The following is a 13,867-nucleotide window of genomic DNA, read 5'->3' as shown; positions in this document are numbered from 1 at the left end:
AAAGTATGTTAATGTAATTTATTGAACCTCTTACCCTAATCACACACATTGCCTATAATTACGGACCTTGACAGCTGCTGGACGTCTAATTGCTAATGCTTTTCCTGGAATTTGTCCTCTAATCCTGGTATGCAATGACTCTTGTAAAAAAAAAATCCTGGTCTTCAAAGGCATTGCAGTTCAAGCTGTCTCTGATGTTCCTCTAGAGCAGGGGTCTCAAACTCAACTTAGCTGGGGGCCGCTGGAGGTAGACTCTGGGTGAAGCTGGGCCGCATCAAGTATTCCACAAAAAAAGGGTTTCAAGTATTCAAAAAAAACCTGACAACTGATCCAATCTTCTCAATCTTTACTAATAATAAGTCAGAACGTGCAGAACATTAACGGTTCTTCAGAACATAGGCTTCAAGTATTTAAAAAAAACTGACAACTGATCCAATCTTCTCAATCTTTACTAATAAGTCAGAACGTGCAGAACATGAACGGTTCTTCAGAACATAAGCTTAACTTACTTCCTCCTACTCCTTGCTGCCAGAGACTTGGCAGCGCTTCCTCTCACACAGCTGATCCACATTTGGCTTGAGGGAGGAAGCAACTGAGACCCTCAGTATGGCTTTAAGATGGTCATCTTTAAGTTTGGACCTGAACTTTGACTTATTAAAGTTCATTGTGGAGAAGAGCTTTTCACACAGATAGGTGCTGCCAAAAAGGCACATGATCCGCTTAAACATCCTGGAAAGCTCAGGGAAGGTGGGGGGCAATTCTCTCAAAAATTGTCCAAGCTTGTCTGTTTTTCCACTCACCTCTCTGAACTTGGCTTTGAGTTCAGAATTGCACTGCAGGTCAATTAGCTCCATCTGAAGCACAGGGGGGGGCATCTTCCACATCGAAAGAGAAGGGGTCAGCAAAAATTTGAAAAGTGGCTCTGTGTGTCTTGAAGTCTGCAAACCTGTTGTCAAATTCATCCTGTAGCTTTCCAATGGTATCAGCATACTTCTCACCACTGAATGTTGTGCCTGAATCCATGAGTGCCTTGCATGCTGGGAAATGGCAGAGGTTTGTCTGGGAAAGCTGGGCTTTCCATAATACAATTTTTGTGGAGAATGCTCTGACATTGTCATATGCAGCACTTACAAGCTGGCCCTGGCCTTGTAACTTCTTATTAAGTACATTCAGCTCCTGTGTGATGTCAACCAGAAAAGCTAAGTCCATTAGCCATTTGGGATCACTTAGTACAGGAACAGTCATCCCATCCTTCTCCATGAAGGCTTTCACTTCTGCTCTCAACTCAAAAAACCTCTTCAATACCTTCCCCCTACTAAGCCAACGTACCTCGGTGAAGTAGAGCACGTCCTCATATGCTGAATCTATTTCCTCCAAAAAAGCGCGAAACTGCCGGTGCTTTAAACCCCTGGATCTGATATGGTTGATGAATTTCACAACGTCAAACATCACATTGTCAAACTTCAGGCATTTGCTGCAAAGGGCCTGCTGGTGGATAATGCAGTGCAGAGTAATGGCCTCTTCCACACCCTCCTCTTCCAGTTTTTTTTTAACAAGTGCCACCAGTCCATTTTTCCTCCCTGTCATTGATGGCGCTCCGTCAGTTGTTATTCCAGCAAAACGCTTCCATAGTAAGCCGGCATCCACAATGGAATCACACAGCTGGCGGAATATTTCCTGACCGGTGGTCTGGCCATGCATTGGAATCATTGTGAGCAACTCCTTCGTCACTTCAAAATTATCATCAACACCACGGACATATATTGCGAGCTGCGCAGTGTCAGTGACGTCTGTGCTCTCATCAAGAGCGAGTGAGAATGAATGGAAATGTTTAGCTTTCTCACGCAGTTGATCGTAAATGTTTCCTGACATGTCAGAAATGCGCTCTGCCACTGTGTTGGCTGAAATGCTAATATTACTAAACTGTCACTTTTTTTCCGGGCAGATTATACTTGCAGCCTGTAACATACACTGTTTGATGAACTCGCCGTCTTTGAATGGCTTTCCTGCCTTAGCGATCATCTCACTCACCACGTAACTAGCTTTGACAGCCGCATCACTCTCTTTGCTTGCTTTCTTGAAAAAATCTTGTTGCCTCAGTAGACATGTTTTAAGTCTGGCGACCCGGTCCTCTCGCTCATCTCCCAGGTATTTTGCATACTCCTCAGCATGTTTAGTTGAGTAATGCCGTCTGATATTATACTCCTTGTGCACCGCAACTTTATCCGTGCATATTAGACACGTTGGGATGCCCCTGTGCTCAACAAAAAAATATTCCGTCTCCCACTTCTCCTGAAATTGTCTGTGCTCATCGCCAACTTTTCTCTTCACATCAGGTTTAGAAAAAGACATGACTGGGGCTGGGTGAAAAAAAACGTATAGCACTGGGTGACAGGATATATTTTCCCTCCACTCGGTGACAGTCCCGAAATATGTTACAAGTGACCAATTGCTAATTCGCGTTGTTGTCACGAGCCTGAGCTATGGTAGCCCACAAGTGTTAAAAAAAATAGAAAACGCCCAGATGCATGTGAGAAAAAAACGCGCGGGCCGCATTAACACCAAGCTTTGATTTCAGGCAGGGGGCCACAAAATATCGAGTCTAAGACCCCTGCTCTAGAGCATTGGTTCTAAAAGTTTTTATGTTGCGCCCCACTTTGGAGGTAGAAAGATGTTCACGCCCCACCGCCCCAACGAAATTGTAACAAAATGGTCCATGTTGAATTTGTATTGAAATAACAATTTGTTGTGACTCCTAATATTTACTAGAGTCTAGAGTAATGTTTGTCACTGTTGGATGGAGAGCAGATAATAATATTTGCATATTACTGGTTTGATTTGCAAAGGTAAACTGATTGAATTTAAGTGGCTTTAAAAATCAAATTACAGGATTAGTATGAAGCCAAATTAAGCCAGGGGCAACAAATAAATATTTTTATAATAGCAATTTTCTTTTGTTTTTCTCCTACTATGGCCATGAAAACTAAAAAACCCAACCCATCAGCCACAGACAGATGTGGATTCAGTTGTTTTTGCTGGAAGTATGCCAGCTGGAAGTCAAACGCTCTCACTGTTTTATAAATCCATAAAACAAACCCATTTGTTCCATACTTGTCAATATGCTTGGAACAGGCTTTGGTAACTTATTTCAGTAACCTATATGGGGATAGCCACTGGGACCCCAGGAGAACAATAGATTGTCTGTCTGTAGTGTAGAAAACCATGTTTTAAAACCACTGAGGTGTAGCTCCGCTTTCTTTTGGTGTTAAAAATTAATTCACCATGGAAACGCAACAAAAGCAAAGGGTAACACTTTAAATTCTGTCAGTTTTGGGGATCAACACAAAATGAATTTAATTTGAATCAGTTGCAAAAATGGGAAACATTTTAATGATGACAAAAGAGTCACATCCTAACGTATCATTTTCGGAGACAAGGTTGTAGAATGTAGAACATAACACTTGTTTTCCTTAATGTTAATTAGTTTATTTTCCAAATAACTTTTAATAAAGGTTTGACAGCAATTAGTGTTGCTTACTGATGTTCACTGTGTGGCGGAGAGGTTCTCAGCTATAGTGTATGCCCGCTTTGAAACATATTGTTCAGTAATCCAAAAGTAATGTAAATTACTTTTCTTTAAATACATGCAATCTACACTGGGAGTTGAAAAGGCACATTTTGAAGAAACATTTTTTGGTCAAAACAAGTGTAACAAGTGAGGAAAATCAACGTAGTTGATCAGCTTCAGGAGCTAGCTAATACTAACATCCTAACGACGAGCCAAAGAGGAACCTCTTGAGGGATAGCGCCAGAAGAGCAATTACACCAGCTATTTAATGTTGATTCAATTCATTGTTTAAAAGCTTGTAGGCTATTCCTGTGCCTCATTATTCAGTTGAAGCATGTGTACAACATTTATCTGCATGTCTGCTGAAGTTAGTGTCGTGCTTGGGTAACGTTACGCTAATGGAAGTGGCTTTTGTTCTATTTTGTGTGCTTTTGCTTATTTGGTTCTGGTTTGATCACTCAGCTATCTGTCCGGGCTGTTGATTGTTGTCTTTTGTGTGCATTCCCAGTGGAAGTCTATACGATGTGCTGTAGGGCTCACACAGGTGCTGGTGACTCAACCAGGAGCTGTTGAAGCAGGTTGTAATTGTCTGTGGGACAAAAATGTATGGGAATTTTGGGAGCGATTTATCTCTGGATATTTCTCGACTCGGTTGTATCTAGTATCAGTCTATCCGGTGCACTTAAGAGGCAGGCTGCCTGAGCAGAAACATCCTCAACTCTCTGTTACAGCAAGCCTCAATACATATCATCATGTATGAGTTTACGTGCTTCAGTTTGAGGGTCCTGTCTGCTGTTGCCTATGCTGACTCACTGTCAGGACTAAGTTGGATATCATTATTGTTATCATTAACACCTGTGCCTTTTCTACTATATAAATACATAATGTCTGCTGTGAAAAAGGTTCATAATTCCAAAAGCTTGGCGCAGTGGTTCCATATAACAAGGCAAATATTAAGATCTCCACACTATTATTATAAATTGCACAAAAAGAATGATATTGTGAGCTTAAGAAGACTTACTGTATGTGTCATTTTAAAATAGACAAAGCAGTTGGTAGCAACATATGGCTGCTCTGTATTTGTTTAACTAATTATATTTCATGAATTATTATTATTTGTTTAACTCTGGGGCAAATACCTTTCTTTAGTTGTAGTTGATGCAAAAACTATGTATTTTGTTCAAACAGGCTGACAAAACAATGAGTTGTTATTGTCATATCATCGAAATGAAAAAAGCCAGTTGGTTGAATATAAGTTTACCAAATATTTGACAAAATTGATGTGTCTGCTACACATCACTGTGCAATAACTGCATTCATTCATCCGCAGCATTTATGAAAACAATGTTGTGATTCACAAGATCACAAAAAAAGACGCATGGTTGAAAGAAAAAAGAAGATGTTTGTTTCTTTCGGATATCTCCACCTCAGTCCACTCACCTGCTGAGAGGCTAATGTCATCCTCTCTGCCTTCCAAGTCTCCTCTCCCTATGTGATCCAGCTACACAATGACAATGATCCAATATGAGGAACAAAAGGCTGGTTTTCTCTCATAAAATCAGACATTACACTTGTTTTGCAATTCACTACCGCGACTATAATTGTAGATTTGGAATATCAGCATTTCTTTTGTTCATAGATATGTTTTTGTGTTAGTTTTTTGAGATATCTGAAGTCAATATGCTTGACAACTGGAAATGTCTGTTTGGTTTCAGACAGCATTTTTCTATAACGGACCCTATTCGATTCATTCTGAAGCCTCTGTTCCTCCATATAGTGGAAGCATAACTACATGTATGTGTAACGATGTAGAAAGTCCTGTTAGCAAGGTCGTCTGGCAACATTGATCGTTCATGGATGTATTTATGCTGCCTTTGCAAGAAAATCTCATTATTGACTTCACTCAGAGGGAAATGGCGCATACTCAAGCCAAAACCCGTGTTTCCGTTTCTACACGCCAACACTCCAAGCAGAATTTCTGAAAATCCTCACCCCTGGCAGGAGTTTTAAAAAAGCCCTGTTTTTGGAAAACCTAAAGATTTGCTTGGATGTGGACAAAATACCAGAACATGGAGTCAGCAGATTGCATTTGAAAATAGGCTCAGAAGAAAATGTTAGTTGGTTCAAAGTGAGCTAGTTAGAGCATTTAACGAAGCAATGTAGAAGATTTCTCATAATTTCTAGAATTAAAAAGAAGTCCTCTGCCTGCCAAATTAAGTCAGACTTTTTAATGAGCATTTTGAATTCATTAAATTTTTTAAGCTGGTCCTATAATTAAGAAAAATTCTGGATTTTTTCCAAGCATTAATGAATATATTGTTTTCCTTTTTATGTATTTGTGGTATCTCTATTATTTGTACTTTATAGTTCACTGTGTCCCCAGATCACTTCAGGATGTTGTTGGGAAGTCTCATTGGCCTGCACAGGCAACCGTCCCCATTTGTTAGAATTTCACAAATCGACCACTGTCATGTCCCACATCTCAAGGCTCCGAGCCTGTAGCCATGACACAGATCGATGGTATCCTCCCGTCAGTGTCTCCAGCCTGCCAGATGGCTGGTGGGCTTCAGTCTCCTGACATTCATCAGTGTCTTGCAGTCAGATGCTCCCACAGCAGTGTTCTGACCCTGGTCTGGTCCAGCAGACTCCTCTCTATTGCTCTTCCGTAGGGGCTAAGAGGGCTTGGTCTAATAATGTCACCAAATGAAGTACCACTGCCTCGGAGAAATGTGTCCAACATGGCAAAGATTTCCCATACAACTGTGCAATTCTGCTCCCCTAGTTGACAGGGTGAATGCATTTCATAAGCAGAAAGAAATGTGTGGCCTTTTCAAATATGCATAGTCCTAGTAGCTATCGAAGTTGTTTAAAGGCTTGCACAAACTCAGTTATATGTTGTGCTACCAGCTGTCTCTTGGTCACAGTTGCAACAAACATCCCATATTATAGTCATGGGGAGTCACAGGGTAAAAAACACAAATATAACAGCGTGCTTATGACCTGGCGAGTGCGTTCAAAGTCATGGAATCTCTTGTTCATCCACCACCACCCACCTCTGTCCACAAGAGCTCCACTAAAAGGGAAAAGCAATCGTCCCACTAAGTGATTTTCTCTGACTCTCTAAAGTGCTCTTTGAAGCCACCCCACAGAGGCGTGTCCCGAAAGCACCCAGCAATTCACAACTGTGCTTTTGACAAGCCAGCTAACTAAAGTGAAAGTTGTTTCTGATGGACCCGACGTCGCTACCGTAAGACCCAACAAGCCCCACGGCACCACCTAATGAGCTTTGTGCAAGGCTGGATAGGGAAATAAATGTCACAAAAATGTAATTTTGCCATTCAAGCAAATGGCTCTCCTGGCTCCCACGGTCGATATCTACTGGTATGCTATTTGTAGCGGTGCAATTCCTTAAAGGCTCCTCAAAAAAAGGCTAGTTATGTAAGTTGTGCTTCAGTGCTCTACCCAAATTGGATGATTTGCCAATTGAGTTAAAACCATATTCCTTTCTAGAAAATGACGGAAGGTGAAATTACCATAAGGTACTTCAAGTCGATAAAAGGGAGTTGCAGTTAGGGCTGCAAATAACGACTATTGTTATCAGTACTGATTGGATACTAGTGCTCTCTATTTCCCAAATTGTGTGTATCAGTATAAGTCACTCGTAGAAGTTATTTGAATTTCGGTATACATGAGGCTAGGTCTACTATGACTAATTCAACTGATTCTGGAGACCCTGATTTACACCATGACATTGTCGAAGAAACTATATGATATGTATCGGTCAATACCCGATCCACTCAATAAGAGCGATGACACTGTGATGCATTGATACCTACATAACCATTTACACTGATCCTTTTAGGCATCTGCCATTTAGGCGAAAAAATGTCAAAGCTTGTGGACTAAACATAGCTTAATACTACCTCTTTATAAACAAATTAGAGCCATGAGATAAACAACTACCATGTTGTTGACTATCAGAGACCTCACTTACCACGCCAAGAACATTTCTGTCAGTAGCAGGTGCAGTTCCATGTTTCTATCTCTCCTCCCACAATTAGGAAACAGCTTACCCTGAAAATGCCAGCGCCAAGCTAATCTATAATTGTCAACCAGACAGGGTGCTGCTTGTACACTCAAGCCTGCAGGAACTATTATTTTAGCCAAAGCATCGAATAAGCTAAACAGAGGGAGAGAAAAGGGAGATATGTATTTGGTTCAAATTGATTTCACTCTTTTGTATGAATATCAAGGTTTCATTATTTCCCGTTTTCCCCCTCACTCCCCATGGAAGTATTCATTGGGACTGCTGTTCCGACCAGATAAACAGGTTTTTTTGTTTATGGCAATTATTGCCTGAGGATTGTTTCGCATGCGACTTGACTGTCAATGAGGAGGCTGGCTGGACGGAGGGAAGATGTGATGAGAGGGAATTTAGACCAGCCATCCGAGTGCTGTTGCAGCTCTAGCAGGCCTTTCCTCAAAGATATGCAGGAGCCAGCCAGTAAGTAGAAGTAACCAGGAAGCAGGGTTTTACTCTACACATAAATGCACTCTTATCTAACGACAATAAACAAGTTTATTTTAATTGGGGAATGTTTTTATCCTCATGTTTTATCCAGTCTATGGATTGGTTTGGAATTAAATGATCTACAAAATCCATCTTTGTGTATAAATATGGGGCGGGACTGAAACAGACGGACGAAGCCGAGGCTAGTTGTCATAAAATATACTCACATTGCTAATTGCAACTTGTTAATCAAAACTATTTTAAGAATCAACATAATAGAATAAAGTAGCCCTGCTCAAGGGGGCATTACCAACAGGCTTCTACATATAACTCAGAATAAAGAAGACATATTCCTGTAGTACTTCATTAAACTGTTTACTATTAAAAGTTGTATGACGGTTCTGGTTTGCAGTGTACTTCCTCTTTAAAGAGCACATTGTGAATTGCTTTATAATATACCAGTGGGGCAGAGGATTTGTGATAACTATTTGTTAACAACAAAAGCTCCTTATGTGCACAGAAAGTGTGTAAAAAATAAATAAAACAAAGATATAATGATATGATCTTGTTATTATGCCAAAGGAATTTGTCAAGCTTATTGCGATGTAATGTCTTAAGCCGAGAGCACACTGAGTATTTTATTTATATCCCATTAATGTTGCAAGCTACAATATCTCTGGCATCAAGAGATAACGATTGTATGTTGCTGTGAAATCACCTTCTTCAAAGAACTGCATTTTTTCAATTATCTTGCCAAAGACGACATTTTACAAGACTGCATTCGAACACATGATGACGTTACAAGTTTACTTTATAGGATCCATAGGGATCACGGGACGACTATACGGTTCGTGAGAGAATGAAACAACAGGACCCAACATTAAGTTTTAAAAAAATAGTTTGACTTGGAATTGATTGAATAACAATTGAACATACAATCTTACCTGTTAGTATGAATGTATGTAGTATGAATGGCCTGGACCTTGACATCATGAAACTAGAACGGGCACTCGGTAGAGCGCATACCTTCGCATATCACAAGATTGGGCATTGAATTATGAACATTCTGGCATTAGTTGCATGCCAATTGGATAGAAATTGACCGCGCTATGGTAAAAAGAAGATTTTGACCTTTTCATGACCTTGACCTTTGACCCGATCGATCCCAAAATCTAATCAAATGGTCCCCGGATAATAACCAATCATCCCACCAAATTTCATGCGATTCGGTTTAATACTTCTTTAGTTATGCGAGTAACACGCATAAAAATAAATAAATAAATACACAGCGATCAAAACATTACCTTCCGCATTTTCAATGCGAAGGTAATGAGAGTCAACTGTTGTTTTGCCTCCCCATCAAAGTAATTTTCTACGGGCTGTATATTATCACTTCTGTCTGGAAAGGGGTTGGAAGTTGGGAGCAGGCAGTGGCGACCACACCAAGGTCACGGGAGAAAGACTTCCCCCAGAGATAGAGCTTGAAGGCGGTTCTGGGTCGTATTTGCATATATTAGCTTCAACACTGTATGTAAAGCAGCAGCCTGGTTTGCCACAGTCTCATGTTGTAGTACAGGGGAGGAAATGATTACGATACATTCACCTTGGTGCAGCTTTGTGATTATTCTGAGGACGCGCCATATGCTCCCTTCTGGTTAAACAGGCTCCATATTGTGAACAATTTTGTTTTCTATATACCCCATTAAATGACCACTGAATGTACAAATGTAAGTTCCTTGACACTCATGAGAATAAACATAATTTAAATGTAAATATATAATTTTAACTCCAAAATTTGTGGTGGGTTTATTATATGAAGTGAATAGATGGCTTTATGTTATGCAATTGCTTTTAATTTGAGCAAGAAACCTTTGAAAAGTAGTATCAAGGGGTGGGCTGCCATAAACATCTCTTTATTTTGGAGTGAGATATTTAAAGGCCTTACTTCAATGTGTGGGCTCTTCTTTCTTTTAGTCATTCATCACATCAAAGTATATAACCTGGCGCTAGTTGATTTCCACTCTCCCTCCCAGGGGTGGCATTCTGCAGGGAAATGGAAAAGACAGATTATTTTACTTTCTCATTTAGCCATGACATAATCTCATATGGTTAGTCAAGATTACCTTTAAAAAAATAGAAGTATGATAACATGACAGACAAATGTTGCCATTAGAGTAGTTTCCCAGAGTCTTCAGTACTGAGATCAAAACTTGATTACATATGAAAAGTAATCTTTGAAAAGTAATTTATCATAGCCTGTTTGCCATATATTAATATATCCTGGTTATCTGGGTGCTTGTAAAGGGCTTCGCATGTTTGACAACTCAATGGGAGGCGCTGTTAAACCAATTATTGATATTCTGCAAAAATTAGATTGAAAACACATCATTTAATCAGCGTGTTTTCCCGACATTTGTCAACCTGTCAGGACACAGCAAGTGCTTTTGAAATATGCAAAATGTGAAAACCACAAACCTGCACAAGCCAACCCTGTAATCAGATTTAAACACGTTTTTAATTCAGAATATTCATGACTTCCATTCGAGAACAATAAATCTTTAATTTCAACAAATACATTACACTTTTTTGAAAAAGTAATGGCATACATGTACATTATATATATTGTTCTTGTATTTTGTTTATTAATGCTCTAATGTGCACCCGCTGCTGTGATTATGCAATTTCCCCATTGTGGGACTAATAAAGGATGATCTAATCTAATCTAATCTAGAAACAGCCTTGCCCATTTGTATTTACATGGACCAATTCGATAAAGGCTGGGCAGGAGAGATACTCGTGTTCGTATTCAAACGCATTATATCCACCTCTTTGGGCTCTTGGCACCACAAAGCGTATTCACAGCTCCCACATTCCTTACAGACACGTGCTGGTGTTGCTGGTAGTAGAGGAGTGTGTGAGTAGCAAACATTATTTCCTCAATCCCGAGCCTCTGGGATGCTTTGCTGGGCTTTGTGGCTGAAATGCCGGGAAGCTGAATGTGAGGCCACAGCTCTCACGACTGGTGGCATTTCACCACCAGCCAGAGGCAGACCACAGGCTTTCCTCGGGGGCTTTGCATCAGAAAGAATGAGTCAGGCTGCTTTTCAACCCCTGAAAGTGACAGTAGAACAGAAAAGAAAAAGTGAAACGCTGCCATGAAGAATTCTCTCACCTTACACTCTGCAATGCAGGTCATGCAGAAATTGATTTTGGTCGGGAAATAGAGAGTTGCATAATGTTTCCCTCTCCGTCTTATTCTCTTCCAATCTTTCAGTCTCGCTTCCTTTCTTACTTGGTCTGGCTTTTTCTTCTTTTGACACACACAAACGCGCACACACCCCTACACACCCACACAAACACACACACACACAGGCCTCACCAAAGCGGCTCCAAAGCCATATTTATTTCCAATGTCAGTGAAAAACGGTGTTTTTTAAATATATTTAGTATTTCTTAAATTCTATGGAGCTCCAACTTCCTACTAAGCCGATAAAGACTGGACATGGCCGCTGTTGTTGACATTTAGTGAGCCCCGCCGCCCTTGCTTTAATTCTATAGGTCTTCCATATCGCCACCAGAACGCTGACTGGTTGGTGCACGTCCGCCGAGGGTGGCGGGGCGTGCTGCAACACCAGCAGACGGGCCAGAATTGCATCAGCATGGACCGGACTAAATCCTATCAGACAAGTCAGTGAAGGGAGAGGAGTCCGCCTTCGCAATGCTGAAGGAAGGCAAAGTGAAAGCTAATGAACAGAAATCAGGTCACAATGGCGCAGAGACAATTTACAACAGATGTGTCGAGGAAAAGGCAGAGGCAAGGGTGATAAATAGGAGGAAGCAGAGAGAAAGGACAAAGGGGTCACCCAGTTATTCACTGATGTTGCAAGAAAATGTGCCATTATCTTTGGCCAACATTTATAAAATATGATGTCACTGCAACTCTAAAGGATAATGTCAAATCACACTGTGTACTCTGAGGATACAGCTTCCATCTTCTGCTCCACCGGGTAGCAAAGATAAGAGAACTCCTCAAAATGTCAATAAAAGGCTTTCCAATTTGGGAGAACATGAATCCATCTGTCATCGGTAAGTGTCATTAATTTGAATCCTGTTTTTTTTATTTTTTATGGGTAATCAACACAGCAATCATCTCAGGAGCAGAATCACCCGCTAACTGCAGCTGTCAGCGGCAGGCTGCTCAGTGCGTGCCGATTAAAACTGGCATCCAGGTTAATGAATTGCATTGATCAATTAAGCGCATCTCTCCTTTTTTTAATCTTAAATGGACTTGCATACGAGTGAAAGTTCTTTTTTTTGTTGCTCTCAGCATTAAAGCATTCAGCAGTTAAAAGGACAACAATGTCACGGAGAGAATCCTGTCTGTGCAGCAGACTTTTTACTGTGATCCATTTTATTTTTAAATCAATCGGCAGTATTGATTGTATTGATACATTACAGTGTGAGTGGTTTTCCTTCATTTGGTCAAGGCCCCTATATTTTGTGTGATCGTGGACTGTCCCACACAAAGGTTGTCAATTGTCTTGAAATGAGTCAGATATTTAGGACCACATTCTGACTGCTGCTATGACGCCTCTTCTACAAATCAACATTAATAAACTGATTTTATTCAACCCACCTTGCAGCGTGACAAGCCCAACATATTTATTGATAACGCATTTCATTGTCTATAGACTCTTTAAAGCTCATTACTTGCATCATGCTAATCAGGCACATGTACAGCCTCACCAAACAGACCCATAAAGAAGCGTTCACTTGCAGCTGTTTGGAGCGAAACAATAAAGATTCACCAAATCTCCGGATGAACACGTTTGTCTGAGAGAGAAGGCGGCAGAGGACGGTGTTTAACTCACTCACCAGCTCACAAACACATTCATTCATCCACGTCGGCTGGCGGCAGATTGTCCAGCTGTTTGGCCATTGTTAGATCCACGCAGGCCAACACGCGCCACACGGAGGTGAGCGAAGTAGCAGCTGCAGTAAAGGGTTAACCTGAGACGGGTGGAGGTCATCGCCCACAAACAAAGACAGATGCTGTTGCTCTTGTTTTTAAACTTTTATATTACATGTTATGGACTACTAAAATATTATTCATTAATATGAAATATTTAAAAATGTAATGTTATTGACTCACTACAAGCCAGGATAATATATATACTACCTTTCAAAAGTTTGGGATCATCCAGACAATTTCATGTCTTCCATGAAAACTCACTTTTATTTATTAAATGAATTGAAAATTGAATAGAAAATATAGTCAAGACATTGACAAGGTTAGAAATAATGATTAATATTTGAAGTATTAATTTTGTTCTTCAAACTTCAAGCTCAAAGGAAGGCCAGTTGTATAGCTTATATCACCAGCATAACTGTTTTCAGCTGTGCTAACATAATTGCACAAGGGTTTTCTAATCAGACATTAGTCTTCTAAGGCGATTAGCAAACACAATGTACCATTAGAACACTGGAGTGATAGTTGATGGAAAAGGGCCTCTATACACCTATGGAGATATTTCATTAGAAACCAGACGTTTCCACCTAGAATAGTCATTTACCACATTAACAATGTATGGTGTGTATTTTTGATTAATGTTATCTTTATTGAAAAAACAGTGCTTTTCTTTGAAAAATATAGACATTTCTAAGTGACCCCAAACTTTTGAATGGTAGTGTATATAAAAACATATGAATATAATTAAGTTTCTTGCAAAAAACAAACGTTGACTAATTATATAACTTGTTCTAATTCCACAATCATTGTTTTTGTTAAA

At 40.1% G+C, this 13,867-nt stretch overlaps 1 protein-coding gene across 1 annotated transcript; it reads right to left on the bottom strand.

Annotated features, from left to right (window-relative positions):
* Positions 1-236: 236 nt before the first annotated feature.
* Positions 237-1,913, bottom strand: LOC130213127 (general transcription factor II-I repeat domain-containing protein 2A-like). The gene is made up of 2 exons (XM_056444574.1): positions 510-1,913; positions 237-264 (listed from the first exon to the last, which is right to left on the bottom strand). The coding sequence occupies exon 1, from the start codon at positions 1,870-1,872 to the stop codon at positions 841-843; it is 1,032 nt and encodes a 343-aa protein (XP_056300549.1). The 5' UTR covers positions 1,873-1,913; the 3' UTR covers positions 237-264; positions 510-840.
* Positions 1,914-13,867: the final 11,954 nt, after the last annotated feature.

The sequence above is a fragment of the Pseudoliparis swirei genome, chromosome 22, assembly GCF_029220125.1.
Source record: "Pseudoliparis swirei isolate HS2019 ecotype Mariana Trench chromosome 22, NWPU_hadal_v1, whole genome shotgun sequence".
NCBI classification, from domain to species: Eukaryota; Metazoa; Chordata; class Actinopteri; order Perciformes; family Liparidae; genus Pseudoliparis; species Pseudoliparis swirei.
This window is presented reverse-complemented; position numbering and strand designations above follow the sequence as displayed.